Source organism: Octopus sinensis, unplaced genomic scaffold, assembly GCF_006345805.1.
Source record: "Octopus sinensis unplaced genomic scaffold, ASM634580v1 Contig15715, whole genome shotgun sequence".
Lineage (NCBI taxonomy): Eukaryota > Metazoa > Mollusca > Cephalopoda > Octopoda > Octopodidae > Octopus > Octopus sinensis.
Window position 1 is genome coordinate 28,571 of NW_021833886.1, and position 27,452 is coordinate 56,022.

Genomic DNA, 27,452 nt, shown 5'->3' on the forward strand with positions numbered 1-27,452 from the left:
CATTCGGTATTCTAGAATTCAAAATTTTTGGTCATTATATTAACATAAAATTTACTTACTCATCTCGTATAGAAGCAATGTTTCGAGTATTTCTGTCAACCTATAATCAGTAATAATAAAATAAATTTCGATTTTGCCATTAATTGATGTCTCTAAAACCAAAATTTGATCCTAAAGTTATTCAATAAATTAATATTATTTTTCAGATTCAATGTTTGGTGTGGAAGATATATTTAACTTTAAAGTAAGTCTCGGGCGAAATCTAAGCGGGCATTTATCTAAAATTTATGATTGTAATTGGTCAATATTTGAAAAGTATTAAAAACACTAATAAATATAAAAATTAACTCATATCAGTAGCTCAAGATGGGAGTATTATAATATGGGATACGAAGCGGATCACAATTTGGGACGCTGAGGGATTGAAATATGATAAAAATTATTTTATTTTTTACACATTAAAAATTCAACTTTGAGAATTTTAATAGGTTACCGTACATCCGTCTTGACTCGTCTTGACTTCTGTGTCTAATTGTTAGTTATGGTATTTCCAATGTCAGCAAAAAAAATAGCGCCAAGACCACCAATACGCTACAATTCCTGACAATCTTTAGCACATTTGGGTTATTTGTAACAGTCGCAACCAAATGTTAAAGGCACCGTATTTTTTGACTAAAAATCCATATTTGTGGCAAAATTTCAAAAAGTCTAAAAAATAAAATAATTTTTTAACTAAGATCGATAAGTTTGCAACAATTATAAAAACGTCGATGAAATATTTCTGGCAATTTAAAAATAGAAAAAACAATCCGTCCATATATTGGAGGGACCTTTTTAAAAAACGCAAAAAATAAATCTAATTTTATTTAATAGGTCAATATTTCGAAGTTCCGCCTTAATTCCTTACTACTAAATAAATTCTTTCCGGAATGAATTCAAAAAGTCATACAATGACGTCTTTTTCGATGTTATTCCATGCATTTTTTATCTCACTCCATAATCTCTGATTTGAGGACGCAATGACGTTTCTCATTCTATTTTTTAAACCCAATTTTTTCAAGGGGCATTCTGAGGGTTGGCCAATTTTATGCCTGGGTGATGGATCATCATGTGAGTCAAGTACATGTGTGTTGTTTATTTTAATCAAAATCCAAAAAATATATTTTTTAATTTTTTTGGTGAGAAGGTTTTAAGGACCTCATCATCGACGATATTCTTGATATGTAAGTTTTTTGGGTAGAAGATTTTTGAAGGACATTATCATTTTAGACTTGTTACCCATTATTGCCGAATTATAAGAGGGAAGGATTTTTAGATTTTATCAGTAGTTTGCCAACTTGAAGTTGGTGTGCACACACAGACAGACACCATACCATTTTATTATTAAGAAGAAAAAGAGGATTAATCAAAATCAAAAAACATAATTATTAGTGAGGTTAATTAGATTAAGGAGATTCATTATAATCGAATATTGACACCAATTTTGTTTTCTGAATTCATAATATTCCAGATAGTCCTAAACGCAATTCTGGCGCCTCCGACCATTACATCGCTGTCGAAAAACTTCCAAGTAAGATGTAGATGCATCGACTATATGATAAATATATCAAAAATACTATTGTAGGTATTTTGGGAAGTATCTTTTTATAAGTAAAAGAGATTTTATCTCCTTTCACAGGTGGACAATTTCCCAAAACATAATCACATGCATTGGAAATTGTAAAAATAGGAATGTGCGTTTTCATGACTGCTTTCGCTTTAAAATTGCTGATTGGCTCGGCTATAAATAAAATCGTATCTATACATATTGTTAGATTTATTTGTATCTCAAATTCTTTGCCTGCATATACAATACATGAAGTCATGTTACAATTTTTCACATCAATGCCTGTTATTTGTATTTTTGCCAAATCCCCGTAATATTTTTCAAATGGTATTAGATCGCAAGTCACATTAGACAAAATAAAAATAAAAATTGTTATTATCATATTTAATCACAGACGCTAACCTAATTATTTTAATGTTAATTTAATCAAACAAATTTTATTATTAAAAAACTAAAAAAAATTCTTTTAATTAAAAATTTTTTACTTGGAATCCGAGGGAAAATGAACAAAGCTGAAACTTAAAAGAATTAAAGAAAGGGAGCCACCTGGAGTGGAGCATGCGACATACAGTGGGGCAAAAAAGTCATGGCACCTTTGCAAATTTTGACTAAATTTAACAATTCTTTGCAAAAAAATTATTAAATACATTACTTTAAAAAATAAATTAGTAATATAGAACTTTTTAGATAAATTATTAAAAAAACTATCTTAAAGGGAATTATTAATAGTGCACTAATTAACGATTTATTTTTAAAAGTCAATTTTTTGAGAGAAAAAAGTAATGGCACGAAATCCAATTAATATTTAGTTGCATTCCCTTTTGCTAGCAGAACTGCTTCCAATCGTTTTTTTAAGAAAAAATTAGTTTTTGACATTCTACTTTAGAAATATTTTTCTATTCTTCGTAGCAAATTGTTTTTAATTCCTGGATATTTTTTGGTTTTCTTAAGCCAACTTTTATTTTTAATATTTTCCATAAGTTTTCGATGGGATTCAGGTCTGGCGATTGACTTGGCCATTCCAAAACATTTATTTTGTTTTTTTCTAACCATTTAACGGTTACTTTTGACTTGTGCTTAGGATCGTTGTCATGCTGGAATGTCCAATGTTGTGTCAAATTTAAGTTCGCGACCGAAGGTAAAAGACATTTTTCCAAAATTTCGCAATATTTAAGAGAATTCATCATTCCATCAATTACAAATAGTTCACCAACACCTGTTGATGAAAAACAACCTTACAACATGATACTACCTCCCCCGTGCTTTACGGTAGGTACGGTGCATTTTGGGATATACGCCTGATTTGATTTGCCCCAAATTGAAAGCGTGTAGTTCAGTCCGAAAAGTTGTATTTTGATTCGTCCGACCACAAAATATTGTTTATGAATTCATTTTCTTTGTTCAAAAGATTTTTTGCATATTGGATTCACGCTGAAAGGTGTATTTTCTTTAATAACGGAACTCGACGGGGCCTTCGCTTATTGATACCTTCTTTGCGTAGTGTAGAAGTGATTGTACGAAGGGACACTGACGTTCCTGTGATTTTTAAATTATCGGCCAATTCTTTTCGAGTTATTTTTGGGTTTGAAGTAACTAATTTTTTCATTAATGAAGAAGAACGCAGAGATATCTTTTTTGGAGCACCCGATCTTGGTTTATTAATAACAGTTCCGCGTTGCTTCCATCGAGTAATAATATTTCGAACAGTACTTTTTGGTAATATCAACAATTTAGAAATCTCTCCATAACTTTTACCGTTTTGCTGGGCAGTTACAACTCGTTGTTTTAGGTCTAAAGAATGCTCTTTCCTCATCGACGAGATAATTTTAATAAAAGGCGAAAAATAAAAGTATATTTATACTAATCGGAATCTACTAATCAATTATATTAATAGAACTAAGAATCAATTATTTCAAAGAAAAAACAAGGCACCAAAAGATAATCATTTGTATTTTATTGTCAAAAAAATCCATATTTTTTGATAGTGTCATCACTTTTTTACACATCAAATTTGACGTTTTTCTAAATATGAAGCAAAAACAATTATATTTATTTGAAATTCATGAATATAATTAGCACGAAATGGGTTCAAAAGAATGCAAGATTTTATTGTGTAGCATGATGAACTAAATCGAAAAAGTTATCATTGTAAAAATATATTGAATTACAAAAAAATGATAGGTGTGCCATGACTTATTTGCTCCACTGTATCGTTAATAGATACCGAATCCTTGTTCATAGTGTCTGTAATCAAATTTTAGTTTATATTAATTGTTAATATTTTTGAAAAATCTAAATGCTTCATACACCCCTCGACAAAAAATTTGGTTGTTTAATCTTTCCTGCTTTTTTTCATTTAAAAACGAATAAATTCATACTTTAAGATCCTTTAGATCTTCTAAAATAATATTTATTTTGTATTTATAATTAAAATAGATTTAAATTTTAATATTGCAAGAAATTTAAAGCATGTCGGCAATTAGGTTAGTGACAAAAATTGGTTATAAAATTTAAACCGTCAAATTATGCTAGTATTTAGAGATTGATCTTAATAAAAAAATATTTTTAGATATAATACTCTCGATTCGTTTATGAAAGGGAAAATAATTGCGCTATACGACTTAAATATGTCATATATTAAAATTTCTAAAGAAACCGGTGTTCCATATTCAACAGTCGTAAATTTTATCAAGAAATACAATAAAACTGGATCATATGACCGCCAACATGGTTCTGGAAGACTATCAATTTTGAATAATGTGCAAATTAATCATTTGGTACGCACATCAGAGGAAAATTCATCTTTAACTGCTTCTGAACTCTCTAATGAAATAGAAAAGTTTTCTGGAACACGTGTCTCGTCTCGAACCATAATACGAAATTTAAATAAAAATGGAATTTTCGGAAGAATTGCAAAGAAAAAACCACTTCTAACAAAAAAACACATGGTTTCCAGATTCGAGATCGTCCAAAAATTTCTTCAAATTTCAGACCATGATTTTAGATCAATAATCTTTTCTGATGAATGTATTTTTGAATTATTACCGATCCAAAAAAGAAAAATTGTGTATAGAAAAAAATTTGAAATGAATAAATTCGAAAATATTACTCCAACTGTCAAATTTGGAAAAGGTAAATTATGATGTAATAAAAAATTAGGGAAAGTCATGGGGTGGGGTTGTTTTTCCTATCATGGGGTAGGCGATTTGGTATTTATAGACAAAACGCTTAATTCTGCAAAATATCAATCTATTTTGACCAATAATTTGCCATTTTCTGTACAAAAAATGGGGATTGTTGACTATATTTTTCAACAAGACAACGCTCCCTGCCATACATCAAAAATGATTATTCAATATTTTCGCGAAAAAAATATTAAAAAATTAGAATGGCCTTCGCAATCTCCGGATTTAAATCCGATAGAGCATTTGTGGGCTTATATGAAGGTTCAAATTAGGCAAAGAAAAAATGAGAACATTCAGGCACTGAAGGAAAATCTATTAGATATTTGGAATTCTATTCCATCAAAAACACTTGAAAAATTAGTTGAGTCAATGAAAAAAAGGTGTTGGGAGATCTATTCGGCAAAAGGAGGTTATTCTACATATTAATCTAACAATAACCAAATTTTATGCCAATGAAAGTCGTTGTTTTTTCCAAATTTCTTAGACAAAATTTCAAAATTTAAATAATTAAATTAATTTTTATCAATTTTATCAGATTTTAAAATATATCTGAAGAAAAAATTAAATCATTCTTTGTATGAATGAAGTAAGTTGAAGATTCACCAATATTTATGTCGAGGGGTGTAATTTATGAAAATGTCAAAACAAGAATCTTCTGAAGGAGCAAGCCTGTCTGCACAGTTCATTTGTTTTTTTGATGATTAGAAGACCTAATTTTAGAGATTGAAACCGGAAATAACAATGAGATCTGTCAAATTATTACCCCCCTCACAACCTAAACCAAATTAGCGTTCAGTATTCATTGATTTTACTTTTTCTATTAAGGTCTACTTATAAATTATTTTATGGAATTCAATGGAAAACTTAAATTATTTCAATTTTAATTTTAAATCATGTTAAAATTTTAAATCATGTTAAAATCTCAATTAAGTCGTCTTCTTAATTCTCTTCATGTGTGTTTTTATTGTCTTTCCATCTTGCATTTCGACCTCTACAACATTGTGTGCGAATATTTTTGTTATTGTTCCTTCTTCGCTATAAATACTTTCAAATTTCTTCAACGATAGTGCTAGGTTGGTCCCATAATCTTTAAGAATCTTTTATAAATATATTTTTTTACTTTACCTTGTTGCCCAATTCAAAAGCATATTTTGATTGATGTACTCTCATTTTTCGATTCATTTTTCTGTAATATAATGAATTCAAATTTGTCGGAGGAAAATTAAATTTGAATTCATTTCCATCTATAAAATAAATAATGAGAAAATAACCTTTTATATAATGGTTTCCTTCTTTTGCAGTATCACTTTCTTCAATAATTTCGCTCTCAGTTTCTTCTTCACAAACATCAACATGCATAATTAATGGATTTCTTTGTTCTCCAGTCTCACTTTCCTCAGTAATGTTTTTTCTAAGTATAGAAACAGTTTCTTCTTCAAAGACATCATCATGAATAATTAATGGGTTAGATCCTTTAATATCGCGGTATCTATGAAATGGAGTATCACCTAAAAAGTTTGAGAATGTGACAATTTAACCTGTAGAAGAATGTTTGGTTAAATTGTAGAAATATACTGCCTCTTTAATATGCTTTGTCCAACATTTTTCTGAAGATTCCGACATCATTTTAGATAAGCTTCTCGTAATCGTTTGATTGAACCGTTCAACAATTCCATGACTCCTGGGGTTATTTGGTCGGCTATGTATTTGCTGAATTTGGAATTTTTGACAAATCTCCCGTATGTAAGAATTTTTAAACTCTGTCCCATTATCCGATTGAAGATATTTGCATGGTCCGTTTTCAAAAAATAAATCTTTAAGTTGTTCCGCAACTTCTTTCCCACTCTTATTCCGCAAATTCCTTGTGTAGGCATACTTAGAATAAACGTCGATAATTGTGAGTAACCATGAATATGACTCATTACTTTGTTTGAATCTGATAAAAATAAATTTTAAAATTTTCTACCTCCTTAGATCTATCAAATCTATCTGATATCTTTCATTTGGAAGATTTGCAACAATATGATTTTGCTCATCGCCAACTTTTAATGGTGTGGAAAAACGGCACACTTCACAATCTGACACTACTTTCCGAATAATTTCCCTTTTTATTCCGAAGTAACTGCGCATGCAATGGTATTCTAAGCTATTGTGTCCACAATGCGATATGTTGTGGATCTGCTTCGCGACCAAATCCATCTCTTGAGTGTTGTCTTTGGAAATAACCAGCTTATGATCTCCACACGGTTGTCTCAGATAAAGTCGTCCATTAATAAGAATAAATTTTTCCGCCTTCTTTCTCAACCGGTAATTACGGTGTCTAGATTTATGAGAACAGGTTTAAGAATCCAAAATTCGACACAAAATGTCGTATTCTTCGGAATTTTTGATGAATGAACGAGACATTAACAAGATAAATATTACACGCTTATTTTCTTTATTCATTCTTGGATGAAGTATGTACAGTATAACCTCCATTTGGGGCATCAATTTTGAAAAATTGCCCCAAAAATAGAGGTTTCCCCAAAAATGGAGGTCTGAAATTTTCTTTATTTTTATAAAAATTTTAATAGTTTTAGCATATTTTTCATTAATTTATAAATAAATAAAGTATTTTTAAGAACATTTAAACATGTTTTCCACTAATTTTATTGATAATTAGAGTATTTTTCAAGTAGAAAAAAATTTTTATTCTATTACACGAAAATAATCTGTTATTTTGTTTCCTGTTGCAGATTTCTTCATATGTATGCCCAATATTTTTCTGAAATTGTAATAGTCTTTTAACGCATCGGGAAACAAACGGTGAATATTCTCTTCAAGGTTATTCATTGCTGTTATCGTGTCCAAGTGTGAACAGTTGCATTCAGTTTGGTCATATATTGACTCATCATTATTTTCTTCTTCATTTTCAGCAATTACGTCTGCAATTATCGTGTCCAAATTTTCTTTCTCACTGTTAACTAAAAAATTTGAACTAGGAATCTGTTGCCGATAGTTATTAATTGTTTCCCAACAATTCGTTATTGTTTCAGGATTTAAATTTTGCCATGTTTTTCCAACAATTATTATGACATGACGAAGATTTATTTTTTTAAATTAACAATTTGTAACTCAACGTCCTCAAAATAAAGAGTAAAATCCAATAAAGCGTTAAGATAATTGGACTTGAAAGATTTAATAATACCCATGTCTAACGGTTGAATTAATGAGGTTGTATTTTTTGGGAGAAAAAACAATTCAATGTTGGAAAGATGGATATATTTGTGACAGCTTGCGTTATCAAGTAACAAAACAATTTTTCTCTTTTGCGTAATCATTTGTTCATTTGTAATGGTGAGCCATGTAATAAATATTTCTGATGTCATCCAACTGTTTTTAGATGATGAATATGAAACTCCATGTTCTTCAGGGTTAAAGTTTTTCATACAACGTGGGGATTTATATTTTCCTACTAACAATGGCTTCAATTTTTCGCCACAAGCACTGACCGACAAAAGAATAGTAAATTTTTCTTTACTCCTTTTAATTCCGAAACAATCTTCATCCGAACTTACAAATGATTTTGAAGGTATCCTTTTAATATATAACCCAGTTTCGTCGCAATTAAAAATATTTTGAAGACCATATTCTTTTACGTATTCATCATACTTGGAAAAAAACATATCAAGCGAAGAAACATCGGAAGAATTTTTCTCTCCACTAATTGTCTTAAATGACAACATATGTCTTTTCTTAAATTTTTCCAACCAGCCATTGGACCCTTTGAACGCCGAATAATTCAACATCCTTGCTACTTTGGAAGCAATATTTTTTAAAAGAGGACCGGACACAGGAATAAATTCTTCCCTTGTCTTGGTGAAAGCCTCAAAAACAATTTTATCCAATTTTTGGGATAAAGTATGAGGAGAGCGTTGAATATTTCTGGGAAAATCTGTTTGAACAGCCCCAGTATTAAAAAAATTGAGATAATTTTTTTTAATACGTGACACAGCGCCTAAAAACTTACATTAATAAAAAACCTTTACTAATTTTGTACTTATCTACAATATCTCGTTCAGTAAGATGTTTATTTTCACTTAATTCCTTGGCAATTTTGATCTTTAACTCAAGACTAAGCTTACGAGCCATAACAACAAGAATACAAAAATTACACGAGGCTTCCAAATGAAATTTTATATAATTAATTTTAATTTTAATAGCAAATATGTATATAAATTAAAAATCCTGTGCCCCACTTAGAGGTTCCGGTAATTTCTAAATTTGGAAATTACCGCATAAAAATTATATCCTTTTCAAACTACCCCAAAAATAGAGGTTTCCCCAAAAATAGAGGTTCCCCAAGCCAGAGGTCTGCCCCAAATGGAGGTTATACTGTAATTCACAAATTGAAAAATAGTCAGTTCTTTGTAACTAATTATCGGCGGAGGATAAGATGGAATGGCAATTCCCACGCAAAATGGCTATTGATATGCGTTGAAAAAGCCATGTCCGTTCTCGATGATCGTTTTTCCTTCTACTTGCCAGATCCCCCAATTTAATGAGAAATTTTTTAGTCCTGGGACCGAGGACACCCGACGTCTCCGCTGCGACCGGGGCGAGAATATAACGGTGCGATAAGGCGCCGTATTTTTTGATCTTCAGCGTTTCTGCCAGGTTAGCTGCGGAGCCCGGCTCTGAAGCTGACGTCAAGATGTTCCCGGCGGAGAAGGTATCCGTACAAGTAGCGTCCCAGATGAGAGACTTGCCATTTTCAAAGGGGAAGGTCGTTAGACCATCAGGACGTTTACCATCCTCCCGAGCTAACCCGACCGGTTCCAACTGTGAAGGGAATCCGGCAGTTAATTAATCTCGGTGTGGTATTACGTAATGCATGCATGCTACCAGGCCTTTGCTTTATTTTGATATTTGAATATCAGAATAAGATTCCAATTGTTTTGCAATTGCAGATGAAGAGATTCTTAAATTTTTTTAGCAGAACGTCCGATCAGACGGATAGATCTGATAGATAACTTCTTCGGTCTCCCTCTTTCTCCATTTAAAATGCCGTTTATTCCGTTTTTTCGGTATTTTTGTACAATCTTAGCAACGGTGTTCTTGCTAATCTCAAGTTTCTTGGCAATTTTTTTGTATCCATAGTTGTACTCGTGTAAGGAAATAATACGATTTTTAATATCTGAAGAGAGATCAACATCACGAAAGTTCATGTTAATTATTTTGATAATAAGATAATTATTTAGTTAAATAATTACTTTAAGATAATAAAAAAACATAAACTAATAATAATAATATTTTTGTATATTAAATAAAACTTTATTAGGTAATTTTAAGGCACAATAGATGTTGAATTTGTTAACAGTGTACTATTTATGGACCATTAATTTAATCAAACAAATTTTATTATTAAAAAACTAAAAAATTCTTTTAATTAAAAAATTTTTTACAAAAATACATTCTGTATCGACACTGGTGTGGTTTGGTGCGAGCATTCATTAATTTTTTTTCTTTAATTTTTTTTTAATTTTTTTAATTTTGATTTTCTACAAAATGAAAAATTCATTAAACTTTAAAATAGATATAATTTACAAAAAAATAATTAAATAAATGTATTATTCTAACAGATATAAAATTTTTTCGACAAAAAAACAAGGGGTGTAATATCTTTGGACCATACTGTACAATACATGAAGTCATGTTACAATTTTTCACATCAATGCCTGTTATTTAATCACAGACGTTAACCTAATTATTTTAATGTCAATTTAATCAAACAAATTTTATTATAAAAAACTAAAAAATTCTTTGCAAAATTTTTTTAGAGCTATTCAGCAAGAACAGGCCAGATCTTTGTTTTATTCTTCAGTTTTTTAACAATCACTTCAAGCGATCCAAACAATTAACATTAAAAAAATATCTAAAATAATTAAAATTCTCCAGTAAATTTTAATAGTCTACACTAGGGACCTTCTGTACTTTAAGTGAACATTCTCTAATATCGATGGCGCCCAATTCCCTTTACGTTCTTCTTAGTAAAGAAAATAATTGGTCTTAATAAGGTTACTTTAGAGTTTGCGTCATGAGGAGTCATGGACTTTCAAATTCGGAAAGGATTCGGACAAACTGTTTGATCGTACTTGTGATAGCTTCAATTTCATTTTTGGCACTGTAGTCCAGATATTCTGATGTGTTAGAAAGGTCAAGTAGAACAATACAAAACCTCTTGTTTATTCCCTTTATTTTTTATACGTTATTATCTGTTATTCTTGTGCTACATAATTTATCAATAAAATTTAATTTCGTAAAATTTTTTTGACAATATTTTAATTTGTTTGATTTATTTCCATGTTGTTTATTTCTGTATAGTTTACTTATTACTGTTCATTGTTTTTATGTTTATTGGTTCTCCAAATTCATGTTTATCAACAAATCGATTTGAAGGCATATATAAATACTGATAAACATTATTAACAGTGAACAGTGCATTTTTATATGATTGGATTTTTTATTTTTACGTCTTAATGATTTAAAACAAATAATTATATTAAACAAATATCGAATAGATTTCAGATATAAAAAAATTTATTGGAATATTTTTTCGAAATTGAGTAAATTGTGATTTCATTTGCCTGAATTCTCATCTAAACATAATCTAACTTAACAAACCTCAATTTTTCACATATTTGAGTACTGAGGAGAACATTGACAGAGAATGCACCAATCCATCCATCTCTAATTTTTTTAATCTATTATAATCTATTTCAGACGTCACCAAACTACGGCCCGACGTGACCGATTTAGCTACATGCTCCATTTCAGGACTGACATTACAGGGGGGACATTACTCCCCACGTGGACTACTCAGAGGACTGACATTACAGGGGGGACATTACTCCCCAAGTATACTACTCAGAGGACTGACATTACAGGGGGGACATTACTCCCCAAGTGGACTACTCAGAGTACTCTCCTTACAGGGGGGACATTACTCCCCACGTGGACTACTCAGAGGACTGACATTACAGGGGGGACATTACTCCCCAAGTATACTACTCAGAGGACTGACATTACAGGGGGGACATTACTCCCCAAGTGGACTACTTAGAGTACTCTCCTTACAGGGGGGACATTACTCCCCAAGTATACTACTTGGTCACGGTATACTACTTGGTCGATTTTTCTGACTGAAATCAAGATTTAAAGACAAAAGAGTAACAATTTAACAAAACTCAAATAGAAAATGCTTACTGGAAATTGCTAAGAAAGGAAGTATATAGTTGAGCTAGTCCGAGAAATAAATGCATTTGATATCTAAAAATCGATAGGTCAAATGATTTGTTGATCCTAATTAAGTCAGATTGCCGTTTTAACCATATCAACTAAATCGTAGTGCTGTCTGTTGATAAATCAATGTCTACAAATATGGCTGTCAAATTCTGGACATAATAGGATCTTAACTCGAATTTGTGCAAATAGTTTACGGTAAAGCTTAGTAATACAAAGTTAGAAGATGTTTTGCATATGCAACGCCAACCCTTACTTATAATTAGAATCTTTCATAAATAAGACCAGATCATTGGAAACTTTGACACTCGAATAAACGCTGACGCTTTCTTTTATAGAAAAAAGTTTACTTCATCTGAGTATTTGATATAACCGCTCACTCAGTCTATATGATAAGAGAAGTCTTGAATCGAGATGTGTTTTGTCTTTTTCTTTTGGCCATTCCTTTTTAATTGGAACCAAAAAAATTGTCGATATAGACAAGAGATTGGAATAGACATACTCCAAGTGAACTTGTTTTTGATCCAGGCTCCCTCAACAAGCTTCTGTTTTTTAAATAACAAGATAGAAAACATTAATATAACTGAATGACACAGTTTAAAGATATAGAAAATGTAAATATAGACACTGAAGCTGTTATAAAAACCTTTGACACACACCACCAGATGATCAATTATAATGGACCTAGAGCTAAAAGGGCTGTACGTAATATAATGTTAACATAAGGAATATTTCTAATCCCAAAACTATTCAGGACCCCGGCTGACAGCCATCACAATGGCGTCAATCTAGACGTTACTGGATAACGAATACCTCCGCATCGCAGTTTCTCTGCGCCTTGGATTGATGCCTTGCAGTCAGACGATTGGCACACAATGACTACACCCGCTATCTTGCTGTCATAGCGCTGGCCATTTCCCCTGCCACTCTGAACTTAATGATATGGTAAGCCATGCCCTACGGGATTCCCTAATGTGTTCAAAGCTTGTTTCTCTAATGTGTGAAAGGAGACTGATTCTTAATAAAATCAAGAATCCTAATGATAAACGCATCTATGCCGTTCTTAGTTTGTATTGTGGGATTTATTCACATGCATACTTTAATTATAAAATGTACTAAATGCATTGTGAAATTTTTCATTGTAAAATAATGTAGTCCAGACGTCACCAAACTACGGCCCGCGGGCCGGATCCGGCCCGCGACAACATTTTATCCGGCCCGCGCACTATTTCGAGATATTCAATTAATACCTTAATAATTAACTTAAATAAAAACTTTAATTAAAAAATTAAACTATTTTGCAAGATTTAATTCGAAAAAAAACTTATCAGCATTAACGTTAAATTTTTCTTTGTTGCTATGTCTAATATGAAAAGAAAGGTTGACCGCGAATGCCGTGTATTCAATAAATTATGGGAATTGAAGTATTTTTTTGCGAAAGATGAATTAAAGCAGAAAGCTTATTGTTTAATATGCCACGAACATCTCTCTGTTATGAAGGAGTATAACATTCGACGTCATTATGAAACGAATCATGCTCCGATATATTCCAAGTACACTGGAAAGCTACGTGAGGATAAAGTTGAATCACTGAAACGCACTTTACAAATTCAACAAGGCCTTATAAAAAAAAATTTTGAAAATAATGAAAATGTAACAAGAGCTGGAAACGAGATAACGAAAATTATTTCACAACACGGGAAACCCTTTAGTGATGGGATGTATATCAAAAATTGCATTATTGAAGCAGTTAATTGTTTGTGCCCACTAAATTCTTCCTTATTTGATGGAATAAGTTTGTCGGCGAGTTCTGTATCACGGAGAACTGAAGAGCTTGGAAAAAATATATATTACAAATTTGTGAAAAGACAAGTAATATGTTGTGGTATTCTCTTGCATTGGATGAGTCAGTTGACATTTCGGGAACATCGCAACTTCTTATTTTTATTCGTGGAGTTGATGAGAATATTTCCATAACTGAAGAACTGGCATCTGTTTGTTCTATTCATGGAACAACCACTGGAAAAGATATTTTTGATGAATTGGAACAAACTATAAGTGACTATAACCTTGAATGGGAGAAACTGAGTTGTGTTACGATTGACGGGGCAAAGAATATGGCTGGTTCTAAAAAGGGTCTAGTTGGGCAAATAACTAATAAATTGGAGGAATTACATATTTCAAACACTTTGTTCATTCATTGCATCCTTCATCAGCACGCACTATGTGCGAAGGCTCTTAATATTTCATGTGTGTTGAATCCAGTTATTCGCATAATAAACTTTGTTCGAGGGAGCTCACTTAATCACCGTCAGTTTAAAGTTTTACTTGACGATTTTGGATCTGAATATTTTGACTTACCATATTACACTGCAGTTAGATGGCTTAGCTGTGGTAATGTATTAAATAGATTTTATAAACTCCGAAGTGAGATTGATATTTTTCTAACCAGTAAAAATAACTATTATCCCGAATTATCAGATCTTGCTTGGCTATCAAAATTATCATTTTTGGTTGATGTTACAACTCACATGAATGAGCTAAATCTGAAATTACAAGGAAAGGAAAACTTAATTTGTGATTTCTACAGGATAATTAAAGCATTTCGACAAAAATTGATGTTATTCGAGTCACAACTTGGAGTACGTCAGTTTTCACACTTTTCTTGTTTTAAAAGTTTTTGTGAGGCAAACTGTAATGAGATCGACATTACTTTCCAAATTGGAATTATCAAAGAATTAAAACATCATTTTTTACATAAGTTTTCTGAACTTGACAAAATTGAAAGCGATATAATTTTGTTCGAAAATCCATTTTCTTGTAATGTTGAAAATGTTCAACATGAATTACAATTAGAAGTTATTGACTTACAATCAAATGAACAGCTCAAAGATTGTCACAGACGGACCAAACTCGCTGAGTTCTACGAATATCTCAAGGATGATGAGTTTCCGAGACTAAAGAATTTTGCGATAAAGATGATTTCTATATTTGGCACAACTTACCAATGTGAGCAAACGTTTTCGAGGATGAAATATGTTAAGTCTGCCCATCGTGCAAGATTGACTGACGGACACTTAAAATCAATTTTCATGATAGGATGCAGCAATTTAAAACCAAATATTGATGAACTTATCAAAAAAAGATCACAGTTCCATAGCTCTCATTAAAATTTTTGTTTACTTTATTTTTGTTTAAATTAGCAACGCACACTGCGTCCTCGCCGCTGGAACTTAACTATTTTCGGTGTTAATTTTCCAAAAAAAAAAAATGAGTCATTAATTAAAAAAAAAAAAAAATTGTAAAAAACACACTTATGAATTTCTAGTAAAATTATAATCCTATGCACGTGCTCCGGCCCGCGTTCATTGTGTTGGGGTCAATCCGGTCCGCGAGTGCAAAAAGTTTGGTGACCCCTGATCTATTTGATTAAATTTAATTCATTGAAAATCAAATCAAATTCCATACTAAAATTCAAAATGTTTGTATTAGATAATTTTCGGGTTGGATAATCTTTCTTTAAAAAACTTTTTAGAATTGAATAAACATAACCTAATGATAAAATTGACCAAATTAATTCCTTTTTGATCAGTTTTTTATTTTAAAAATTTACTTTGAAACCGAGTGACTATTGAAAGGTCAATTTAATGCCAAATAACCCCCAAATATATTATTGGCTCTTTCTCGAATAAACAAATTTTTGATTATTAATTTTAAAAATAATTATATATTATCACTAAATTTTGATTTATATATATTTTATTATTTACTTGCATTATCTTTGGTGGATTCAATGCACCTGACTAAAATTAATGAGATTGCACACTTTATGAACACACAATCATTATTTCGAAAAAGGATAGTATATTCATTATTAATATCTTTAACAATATCCATAATTCTATTTATCATAAGGTATATAATAAGTATAATAAATTCAGGAATGAAATCCTAATTAGTAACGATTCTACTACAGATCTAATTTCTTACTACATCGCTACTACATTTGGGATATTCTCTCTACTATCTACTCTTTTTGGTGCTATTAGACTTGCATCGTCCTTCCTGATTGAGCCTCGTCCCCAAATGGATCAAAGTACGAGAAAACTAATGGGAATAGACCCACATGGTATTACAATACTAAACTATATACAGATTCAAGATTTGTTGATGTTTCCAATGTGGATAGTGTTTTATCTAGAGAGAGTGAAACCTTATATAGAGTTAGCCCCTATATATACTAATTGGAACAGCTCTATCGAACAGGATTGATTAATTCTTACAGCCATTCCCCTTTCAACGATAAAACTGATACAAAACAGATCAGAGATGAAACTGAGAGTTCAAATAATATTCCGAATTCGACCGATCAAGTTAATTTTTTATTTCTTTTAGTAAGATGTGGGAATATTTCAATATTGAGTTTTCACAGAGAAGAACTTTGATAAAAACAATTCGATATGTACTGTGCTTTGTGATAATTTATAAGTTTATATTCTCGCTCATTTTGAAACCTCTTGTGAACAAGATTGCTCAGGATACGACCCAGGATGGCTCGATTTTATCAAATTCTGACGGGTTTAACAACCCAGTGCTTAATCATGATACATTCTTGAATTATTTCCTCGATTTTCCTGGAGATCGAGATTATTTCTTGTCACGACTAAAAAGTTTCTTTAATTTTATGATGTTTTTTAAGATTTAGCTTCTGATCAATATTTGTGCGATTTTTTGTGGAATTCTGGTTCAAGATTTGGCAATTTTTATTGGAATGCTTCCCGATTGCCCACTGATTCTGCCGTTTGTTGAATTCATTTATTTGTAGATAATATTTCACCTCTTTATGTGCTATATGGACACTTTGATCACTCCATTAGAATGTGATAACGATAAGTTTTCAAAGAAATATTTTCGATCTTCCCCTTTAATTGACAGTATTTTATATTTTAAATACTTATTTTTAGACTCGAGGTTTGATAGCTCCAAATCCTGTGATGTTTATATTCAACAGAATAGCATTAGTCCTCCTAATTATTGTGTGGTTTGGAAAGGATTAGTTTATACAACTGATCAAGTTTGTTTTTGTTATGTATTGTAGGGGGCTAATAATATGTTTGAGACTATTGGGTTGTTCTTTATTGTTATTAAGAGGCATTTTAATGGAAGGATTGGGTTAGTGTCTGTTTTTCAAAATTTTAGAGTTAAATCACTCAATGAAATATTCGGGAATAAATTAGCTGATCGCTTGCCGTGATTTTTTGTGTTTTTATGTTTTTTTTACTTTTTTATAATGAAATTAAATGTGTTTAGTCTTTGGATAAAATTCATAGCAGAATGCCTTGGGAAACGTCCGGCACGCCTTTTGCACGATAAAGGGTGCAGACCGAAAGGGTCAACAGTGCAGCTACAGCGGCAGTGTGCGGGACACATTGCCTTAGTCCGAGGCGCAGAGAGACTCCGATCCTTACCGCTTCATCGTCAAGGAGAGTGCCAGATGGGGCGTTCGGGAATGCACAAAGCCAAGCTCCACAAGCCGGGGATGCTGCCGAAAAAGGCAAGCGCGGCTGTGCTGGTTGGACGACTCGAGTAGCAGATTGAAAGTTTTCTTGCATCTAATTCTGTCCCAGGCTCGTTGAGACATTCGAAATTATTTATGTTTAGTCTTTGGATAAAATTTATATTCATCATTATAACTGAGTTCTTTGAATGTCATCAAAAATTTGAATACTTTATATATAAATAAAAATGAAATAGGTAACTGGTTGTGATAGTTTGAATGTCTTATTAGTCTAAAGTACGTTGTTTTTAAATTTATAAAAAATTTGATTTTTGAGTTGTATACATTTTTATTGTGACTATTATATACGAAAACAACTTCAGTTTTAGAATTTGCAAGCTGAATTTTATAATTCGCAAGTTCAATTTTATAATTGGCATGGTCAATTTTATAATTGCCATAATTTATAATTTCAAAGTCAAAATTGTATTTGCTGCTTTTTGTTGATGTCGACCTTAATTATGAAATTCGCCGCATTTAATCAAATTCTATGATGTCGAGTACAAATGATAAAAAAGAATCTCATGCTTTGAAAAAAAGAAGATAAAACAAATTTCAACTTCATATTCGTCGTTCAAAAGGTAAAATAATTAATTACTAAAAAGGTTGGTCAAAAGTTATATCACGTGCATCGTCTGTAAGTCAAAAGGTATTGCAGCGACTTAAAAAGGTCAAAATATTCATGTAATTTGAGCTATTTCAACGCGTTAAGAAATCAAACGAGGCTCTTTTAAGTCTGACGGAGCAAACAAGTTTGTCAAGAACTGTTTTGCAAGGTCTATGAAATAAACAACTCCGGGGCCGTAGTTATAATTGACAATGTTCCATGCCATTAACGACTGAAGAAAGCCTTCGTGAAGAAGAGTTCACAATGCATCGAATTCTTCGATTGACGTCATATACTTTTATGACCAATCCTATTGAAAATGCATGGTCAATTTTGAAGGCAGGAGTGAAAAAAGATTTATCAACTTATCTTCCATCCATTTTGGAAAATAATCTAACGTACTTAACGCAAAAAGAACATCGCTTACGGTGTCTTGTTATGATTATTGAAGAAAACATTATAGCAAACATTTAAATTATAAACTTTCAGGTGCGATTCAAATTCAAAACGTGTGATTTTAAAAATAACGCTCATTTTTCATTTTTTTCTCTAATTTAATACGTTGTCGATTAGTTAAATTGTAAATTATAAAATTGAAGTCTCAGATTTAAAATTTAAGTTGCCGATTATAAAATTGAATTTGTTTTGGTATAGAATGTTACATTGTCGTCACATATGAGTCTTGTTCATCTCCCCCGGAAAATCGTCCACTACCTTATTTACCGGCTCTCGGCACTCTCTACAAATAATTCATCGAACCAACAATTGGCTATGCCTGCGCCGCATGGGGTACTAATCTCTCATGGTCTAACCGCCTTAAAATTGAGACTACACTATGCCGAGCCGCGGCTAGCATAACGAAAATTTCCAACTTGAACAACATTATCCCAACTCCGCTTGACCACCTTATTAAGAAAGATAAAAAGGGTTTCTTAGCCATCCAACAGGACCACCTGCCAAAAGACCAAGACCTTAACAACCAGAAGCACATCACCCCGATTCAATTTCTCCCGCACTTGCGTTAAGTCCAGAGTCCAACATCGGGAAAAGCTGAGAAAGATCTTGAGGATTGTTGGAGTCACCTAATTAATTACCCTAATTAACTGTTGGTGATTCCTGGGTTAAAAGAATGTTACATTAACTATAAGCACATCAGTGGTCTCAAAGATTTTTAACTAATATGATCTTTGGATTTTTTTCTAAACCAATTTGAATTATTTTAAATTGAGCTTTTTTTATTAAGACACAACACACAAATGTAGAAACTAGCAAATTGCAGATTTGTACATTTTTAATATTTGCAATGAAAATACAAATCACCAAAATACTGTTAAAAGTTAAATAGGTGGGTAAAGCATGTTTTACTGTGTTAATTTTGTTTAAATAGTTAGTTAACTAATAAGCTCTACAAAATCCGACCAACTTTCCTCCAATGCCCCAGAAAGTTTCCCAACCTTTAATGAATCATACCCGCCAACGCTGCTTTTGAACATATCATTCGATATTTGATACCCTTATAATACTAAACCATCCAAATGTCAACCAAAGGCATATCCATCGTCAACAACCGGGCCAAATCCACCGAATTTAATTGCAGGACCTGACAAAGTTGATCCAGAAAGTACAAAATGATTCATAAATTTGTAATTATCATCCTGGAATATTTCCAAATTAGTTATATTAGACTCTTCCGCAATACACCGAAGAGCAAATAAATGTCGGTCAAATCCTTTTCCTTAAAATATTACATATCCTCAACCCGTAGCAGCATCTTTGACTAACAGAGAATGAGCATCACTTGCTTTTATAAATAATTCTCGAAGTTCAGACTTTTTGTGGACATTCGATCTTTTTGACATCATTTTGGCAATCTCAATCGCTAAATTTGTGGTAGGACGAATAGTCTCAGTTCTCCCACATTTGAACGCTGCAGTAGAACAAGACTCATATGTGGCGACATTGGTCTCAAATGCCCGTCGATAAGCCACCTAAGTAGTTATTTAAGAACTATATTTTGAACTTGGAGGAGAATTTGGATGACTGCATCTGGGCCTAATTTGTGTTTTTTGATTATATTCTTATTTATTCTGTTTTCTTGTATAATTTCAATATTCAGAGAATTCAGTTTAGTTTCGTGCTTAATTCTGGCATTTTCAATTTGAGAAATTGATTTTGAATCAAAATTAAATTCTAAAACATCTTAAATATATAAACCTAGCTTTTCTGGGATCAAACTGCAAGTAGAAACTTCAAAAACAGAATTATTCGTTTCAATTTTGTCAGAAATTTCGTTAATAAAACGCAAAACTGAAATTCCATCGCCCCAAGAATGTTCAAAATTGACAGCCGACACACAATCATTATTAACAATAACAGAAAGAGACTTGTCAAACCAACTATTAAAAAGAATTTGTTTTAAATATTTAAACAACCGATTATATGCATTTCCTGCCAGACATCTCAGCAGACAAGACTTTTCATCTTCATGACTGTCCATCACATCAAGACACAAACAAAATAGAGATCTATCAATCTGTCTCAAAACATTTTCATTTTCTTAAAAAACAAGCTAATAAAGCACTTTGGTAAAAATTAGAGCGAGCCAAAGCCCACTCATCTCTTGGTAGAGTTGTGAAATATCCAGGTGAGTGATAGTTTATTATTTGTGCTTTTGGATCGTTATAAATCATTTTTAATGCATTGAAAATGTTATATTCGGAATAAGGCTCTAAAAATAATATTCCCAATCACCATTTGTGGATTTATCTAATACTTTCAAGGAATAAAAGTGGCCATTATACACGACCAAAATTTCCGACGAGTCTTTACATGTGACAAGACTATCAATACCAATTCTATAATTTCAAAATATTAAAATCCAATCAAAAACCCTGGAATCCGATTGGTGGAAAATAATTTATCATATTGACTCATATCCAAGGGATAAGCAGAAAATAGATAAGAAGCATATGTTCTAAATGCAGAAGGACATAGACTATAAATATATTAATTAATTTATTTTCACTTCATTGCATATTTGTATGTCAAATTATTTTTTGGTGAAGGACTTTTTCCAAAAAATACGTCGGGATATAAAACGTTGCTTTCCAGGAATTCTTTAAATTTTAGAGAAGCGATGATTATATTTGTGGCTGTGATTAACTTTGGAAATTAACGAATGTTTAAACGTTTTGGTATTTCGAGGGATTTGAATTTTTTGCAGTAAATCCAATGCAAGGATTAAAATTTAGTGGAAGACTTGTTCGAGATTTTAAATATAAATCAAGCCAGAATTCTAAATAAATAAATAGTTTTATAAAATACGATTAATATAACTTGATTGCGGGTTTCTGGAATCTCTGTCTATCAACTGTTTTTGAAGTTCTGGGATTTAGTAAAATAAAATTAAAAAACCATTTCCAACTGTTTTTTGAAAATCCAAACAAATTTGACTCGTTTTTTCATATGATTTTGCAGAGACAAGTGGTCGAGTTGCATTTAGGTATTTGGATATAGTGCTTTCAAGCGACGGAATTGGTAATCGCGGTAAACTTTTTTGGAAGAAATCGGTTGGAAATGATCCACTAAAATGATTACAAAACAAAAATTAAATTTTAATTTATTAAAATGTTTACTTACTTATGAAGAAACCTCAATGTTTTAACAATCATCAAGATTAAGCATAACAGAAATTATTGAAAACTATTTTAAATTTTTATCTTTTTTTATATTTATTAAAAAGTTAAATTAAATAATTTTATTTAAAATTTTGTAATTTGTTTTTTTATTGTATAATTTTTCATTAAGAAGTATTCTTCCATGGTCACGTAGGGAGGTGAAGTTGGATCCATCCTAAAGATGTGTTCAAATAGCCTCCAGCGACCATTGACGATGTACCGGCTAATTGGCCCCGAGTTACCTGATCTTGTAGATAGTCGAGTTGCTGATTTTCTTCGCCCAGTGTAGGCAGTTCAGGAAAGTGTCTGAGCGTGATATCTCAACCAATTCCGTCTTGTCCGGGTTCATTTTTAGAAACCATTCCCCGAGTTTTTCTGGTACAATCTCCAGCAGTCTAGCCAGTGCTGATCTGTCGCTCGACACTAAGTCAAAATCATCCGCGTAGATAATTTCGCTGATTGACTCCCCGTATAGACTTCTCAGCTTTCGTAGGGCAGCTTCAAGGTAAATACGAAGAGCAGTGGTGAAAGGGAGTCACCCTAAGGAGTTCCCACATTTGTTAAGAATGGTCTGGACAAAGTCCTCCCAAGGCGGACAGTAAGTTCCGTGTTTGTCAGTAGTACCTGGATTATTCTGGTTTCATCCTCTTCTAAGAAGCTCTGCGGGATCTTCATTAGGAGATCTCGCTGAATGCTGTCGAAAGCTCTCGACATATCGATCCAATAGGTTTCTAGTGGGCCACTAGGTTTGTTAGATTTTTGAATAGGTATTAGGATCCCGGATTCGAGTGAGAGTAAGTAGTTTTCAGTAAATATATATCATTCAGAATGTTCGCTATATTGCTTAAGAGAGACTCGGGTCCGTATTTTAAAAGCTTCGCACTGATGTCGTTTGGCCCCGCAGCTCGATTGTTTTTTAGCCTCTAGCTGCCTTTTTAACTTCATCCAGAGTAATTTTATTCCTCAGAAGCCGTGTTCGTGCTGAATCGTTGTTCAAAGAAATCTTCTATAAGGCTTACCTGTTCCACCGGGTCAGATACTTCAGTTCTTTTGTTGGTTAGGAGTCGAAGTTTAGGGCTGCTTTTTTTCCTATTGAGCAGCCGTAATGCCTGAAACATTCGTGCATTGTCATTGAGAGATTCCAGCTCCTTAAGTCGGGAGGTCAGAGTATCCAGACCGTATTGTAGATTCAGTCCCTTTATTTGTTTCTGACTAATTTCGGGCTTTTAGTGCATGGGCTTTTAGTGCATGTTTGGTATCCGGATCCGTAGTGTTCTCAATCGTCAACTTGATCTCTTTTTGTTCAGCCGATATAGGGCAAAAAAATCCGGATGTCATAGTCTGGAGTGTTCTTGTTCTTTGGATGTTCTCCAACACATTTATTTGCGGCCTGATGGATGCCACTAGACAGAGCATTCCAAGCGGCAGTCGGCATTAGTCCAGGCTTCATATTTTTGAGTGATTCTTCAATCGATGATTTGTAGATGTTTCGAGTTGATAGTGAAAAGACCAGTTTTTCCGTCAGGTATCTGCCCGGTGTATGAGTCATTCGATGATTTGATTTTTTCAGCAAGTATGATTTCTGCAGACTGAATCTGTTGACAACCACCCTGTGGTTGCTGTCAAAGAGTGATCCACCATAAGAGCGAGAGTCCAATAGAAGACATAAATCTTTTTGTCGGCAGATGTAGTCAATTTGGTTATAGATAGGCACGCAATTCTTATTTTTTTCACGTCGACTTCCCGTCCAGGTTGATTTATGCCGAGCAGGATGTTCAAAAGCCGTGTTGCATAAGAAAAGTCCAAGCGTTTTGCATAAGTTGGCTAATATGGTTCCTGGCAGGTTTCTATATCCTCTTCCGTGTCGTCCAATAAAGGTTACTGTGCCACAGCGAATACCAGCTTTTGCCGAGTCAGCACTTCTTGGAAGAATACTTCCTATCAGATGACGTAAAACCCTACCGGTTGTTCTGCAAGAAGACTTGGGGCTTTAAAAGAAAACCCTGAAGACCTGTGATGATCTCGACGAACTTCGAATACTGGCCCAAAACCGCGGAAGCTGGGAATCGTTGGTACAGAAGGTCGTGTCGCGTGTTGCACGTGTAAGAATATAACTCTTTTCTGTTTATGTCCATACGGAATGTGCTATAATAATATAATAATTTTTCAATATAGCTCTGAATTCAATTTCTAATTACTCAAAAAATTAAATTTTATTTTTAAAATAAGATATTAGAAATATAATTTAGTAAATATTTATTCAATCTAATAAATTATGCGGATCGCTAATTAGTTTCTAGTTGTCTCGTGGCTTTAGTGTTTACATTAATTGATGTCTATAAAACCACAATTTAATCCTAAAGTTATTCAATAAATTAATATTATTTTCAGATTCAATGTTTGGAAGATATATGTTTTGATGTGCAAGATCTATTTAACTTTAAAGTAAGTCTCCGGCGAAATCTAAGCGGCCATTTATCTAAAGTTTATGATTGTAATTGGTCTATATTTGAAAAGTACTAAAAACATTGCATAATATAGAAATAAACTCATATCAGTAGCTCAAGATGGGAGTATTATTATATGGGATACACTAAATGGAATGAAAATACATGTCATAGCCTCTATGTCTAAATGGACGATGAGTTGTGCCTTCAACAAGGACGACTCTTCAGTAGTATGTGGCGGACTAGATAATATTGTCACAATTTATAAGTTTGTCTATCAAAATATACTTTAAAGTTTTAACAAAGAAAGGGATAAATATTCCTCTCAATGTGAAATGAACGAACACCAAGGCTATGTTTCAAAGGTCGAATTTTTTAGTTATGAAAGTATTTTATCGAGTTCTGGAGATTCTACTTGGTAAACGATAATTTTTGATTTTTCAGTATTTTGTGGGATGTCAACACTGGTTCTAAGAAAATGCAATTTTGTGGACATTCGATGGATATTAATTCATTTTCTATTCAAAAGGAGTTTAATTATTTCATAACTTGTTCTCTCGATACGAGTATTAAAGTATATATTTTATTTATTACTTTAAAGCTCTGGGACTACCGTACCCCGGAGGCACAATTGACATTTGAGTCCCATAAAGATGACGTTAATTGTGCAAAGGTTTTTGTTTTTGGTTTATTTTAGTTTTTTCCAAATGGAGTTGTGTTTGGCACTGCTTCTGATGATATGACAATTGGGTTATTTGATGTGCGGAATGTACAGAGGATTGGGACATATTCGTATAATAATATGCCATTCACTTGTCTTGATTTTTCTACTTCTGGGAGAGTGGTATTTGCAGGGTCGAACGATTCGAACATATATTGTTTTGATGTCCTCAAAATGAAATTTATAGGTTTTTTGTAATAAGGGATTTTTAGCATCATTGTCGGGTCATTCGAGTAGAATTACTGGTGTTAAAGTCTCGCCTTTGGGAGATTCGTTGGCTTCAACTTCATGGGATTCTAACGTCAAAATTTGGAATTGATTATTTATCTATTTTAATAAATTTGGAATTGTATTTTGTGAAATATGTTAAATTAATTTTTTACAAATTAAAAATTTAACTTTGAAAAGTTTAATAGGTTATGTATCGCACAGCCGTTTTGACTTACCCGTCTAATTGAAGTCGTTTTGATATAAATTACAAGTAATAACTTAGTCTGTTAATTAGTTCCCTTAATAATCTAGTAAAACAAATTGAATTGATTCAGATGACTCATCTGATTGATTTAGTATTAGCAAAGCTTACGATAACAAAAGTTTTTTGACTTCTGTGAATGTCATTCAAAAAAGTAATAATGTTATTTTGTTTTTTAAAGGTTTTTCATTATAGATTTTTATTCACATCATGTGTTTGGTAAAAAAATCGAAGCTGTAAACAAATTTAGGATTATATTTAACTTTACCAGTTTTTATTAAATAAAGTCAAGTTGATAGAAAATTGTAATTTAGTATACAGGATTGATTATATTAATGAGTAGTCGAGATAATCTAAAATATCTAACAAAGCCACAAATTCAATTTTGTTTTAATATAAAAAAAATAATCAATGTTTATTCTTCGATACTCTCAAGACGAAGTACACAGTGAAACTTAGCGAGGAAAAGAGCTGATTATTTATAGTATAATGAGTAAAATAAATTCACTTCTTTATAATCATTTTTAACTGATAAATTTTTATTTCGTAAGAAAGTTGCAAAAAAAACTTGATAAAGAAAGATCGCAATGTGCAAGCGTTGCCTTATTTTTGTGACCGATAAGGATTTTTTCTCGTTTGGCCCGGATCGCATACGAAAATAAAATTTTGGCCCGCGAAGACAAAAATCCTGCCGACCCCTGATTTATACCATTTAAGATTTAAACTGGGTCTTACCAAAAGCAAAGTTGAACTCACTTTAAATGGTGTGAGACAAAAATCTTATTGCCACTGTGTTTATAATCCGTTCTACATTATAATCTGTTCTACATTTGTTCTAATTTGGTAGTGAGGGCTTTACTCAGCGGTTGTTTCTATATTCTAGTTAATAGACCCGCTTATCATTGTCACTGTGTTTATAATCTGTTCTACACAACTCAAAGTTAAATATAACATTGTACATGAAATTTGTATAATTGCTGTCTTTTTGGTTCGAGTTGTTTTTTTGACGGGGACATTTTATTATATGGATATTCAGGTTTTTTGATACACAAATATTTTTTAGGTTTTAAATTTTTTCTGAACTTGTTTTTGCTTTTTTTGGTTTGTTAGTTATGGTATTTCTAATGTCATTCAAGAAAATATTGTCAAGACCACCAATACGCAACAATTCCTAACAATCTTTAGCTTATTTGAGTTATTTGTAACAGTCCCAGCCAAATGTTAAAGGCACCGTATTTTTTGACTAAAAATCCATATTTGTGGCAAAATTTCAAAAAGTCTAAAAAATAAAATAATTTTTTAACTAAGATTGATCAGTTTGTAACAATTATAACGACGTCGATGGAATATTTCTGGCAATTTAAAAAATGGAAAAAACAATCCGTCCATATGTTAGAGGCACTTTTTTAAAAAACGTAAAAAATAAATCTAATTTTATTTAATAAGTCAATATTTCGTAGTTCCGCATTAATTCCTTACTACTAAAGAAATTCTTTCCGGAATGAATTCAAAAAGTCATACAATGACGTCTTTTTCGATGTTATTCCATGCATTTTTATCTCACTCCATGATCCCGGAATTGAGGACGCAATGACGTTTCTCATTATATTTTTTTAAACCGACCATAGATTTTCGATTTTGTTCAAGTCCGGAGACTTATTCGGCCAATTTCCCAAGAGATTTTTATTATTTTTAGTGAGGCACTCTTTTGTTGACTTTGATATATGACAGGTCGCTCCGTCATTCTGAAGAAGATACTCTTCCCCGCACAAATTATCAAGTCCTTGCTTTTTCTCCATTACTTTTTATCGGTCCCCAAGAGAGCAGATATTTTACATTTCTGTGACATATTTTAAATGTAATTTATTGAAGGGGCATTCTGAGGGTTGGCCAATTTCA

The 27,452-nt window shown here is 32.1% G+C and overlaps 4 protein-coding genes and 2 long non-coding RNA genes across 6 annotated transcripts; 1 reads left to right on the forward strand and 5 right to left on the reverse strand.

The window, feature by feature from the left end:
* Positions 1-3,032: 3,032 nt before the first annotated feature.
* Positions 3,033-3,419, reverse strand: LOC115230516. The gene has a single exon (XM_029800675.1). It carries the CDS (start codon positions 3,417-3,419, stop codon positions 3,033-3,035), a length of 387 nt encoding a protein of 128 aa, XP_029656535.1.
* Positions 3,420-7,877: 4,458 nt separating this feature from the next.
* LOC115230517 (tigger transposable element-derived protein 6-like) lies at positions 7,878-9,998 on the reverse strand. Its single transcript, XM_029800676.1, has 3 exons — positions 9,870-9,998; positions 9,366-9,612; positions 7,878-8,725 (listed from the first exon to the last, which is right to left on the reverse strand). Exons 1-3 carry the CDS (start codon positions 9,996-9,998, stop codon positions 7,878-7,880), a joined length of 1,224 nt encoding a protein of 407 aa, XP_029656536.1.
* Positions 9,999-13,949: 3,951 nt separating this feature from the next.
* Positions 13,950-16,881, forward strand: LOC115230518 (general transcription factor II-I repeat domain-containing protein 2A-like). The gene is made up of 2 exons (XM_029800677.1): positions 13,950-15,081; positions 16,772-16,881. The coding sequence occupies exons 1-2, from the start codon at positions 13,950-13,952 to the stop codon at positions 16,879-16,881; spliced, it is 1,242 nt and encodes a 413-aa protein (XP_029656537.1).
* A 2,709-nt stretch (positions 16,882-19,590) lies between these two features.
* On the reverse strand, positions 19,591-20,742 carry LOC118761613 (carnitine O-palmitoyltransferase 2, mitochondrial-like). Its single transcript, XM_036499688.1, is given in 5 exon segments — positions 19,591-19,749; positions 19,780-20,224; positions 20,257-20,420; positions 20,451-20,632; positions 20,669-20,742. Coding segments are annotated over 5 exon segments (978 nt in total). The 5' UTR covers positions 20,734-20,742; the 3' UTR covers positions 19,591-19,627.
* Positions 20,743-20,837: 95 nt separating this feature from the next.
* LOC115230513 lies at positions 20,838-21,525 on the reverse strand. The gene is made up of 3 exons (XR_003883435.2): positions 21,262-21,525; positions 21,127-21,231; positions 20,838-21,091 (listed from the first exon to the last, which is right to left on the reverse strand). It is a non-coding gene; the product is annotated as an uncharacterized LOC115230513 (long non-coding RNA).
* A 35-nt stretch (positions 21,526-21,560) lies between these two features.
* Positions 21,561-21,928, reverse strand: LOC115230514. The gene is made up of 3 exons (XR_003883436.1): positions 21,876-21,928; positions 21,651-21,820; positions 21,561-21,620 (listed from the first exon to the last, which is right to left on the reverse strand). It is a non-coding gene; the product is annotated as an uncharacterized LOC115230514 (long non-coding RNA).
* Between the last annotated feature and the right edge of the window lie 5,524 nt (positions 21,929-27,452).

What these genes read in the sequence shown, in the direction of transcription:
- LOC115230516 (XM_029800675.1), bottom strand. Translation starts at nt 3,419, where the DNA reads ATGAGGAAAGAGCATTCTTTAGACCTAAAACAACGAGTTGTAACTGCC.
- LOC115230518 (XM_029800677.1), top strand. Translation starts at nt 13,950, where the DNA reads ATGTTGTGGTATTCTCTTGCATTGGATGAGTCAGTTGACATTTCGGGA. An exon ending in ATTTGGCACAACTTACCAAT is followed by an intron (nt 15,082 to 16,771) that starts GTGAGCAAACGT and finishes ATGTTTTTTAAG; the next exon opens with ATTTAGCTTCTGATCAATAT.
- LOC115230517 (XM_029800676.1), bottom strand. Translation starts at nt 9,998, where the DNA reads ATGAACTTTCGTGATGTTGATCTCTCTTCAGATATTAAAAATCGTATT. An exon ending in AGAACACCGTTGCTAAGATT is followed by an intron (nt 9,613 to 9,869) that starts GTACAAAAATAC and finishes TTCCCTTCACAG; the next exon opens with TTGGAACCGGTCGGGTTAGC. An exon ending in GGTCGCAGCGGAGACGTCGG is followed by an intron (nt 8,726 to 9,365) that starts GTGTCCTCGGTC and finishes CTGTTCAAACAG; the next exon opens with ATTTTCCCAGAAATATTCAA.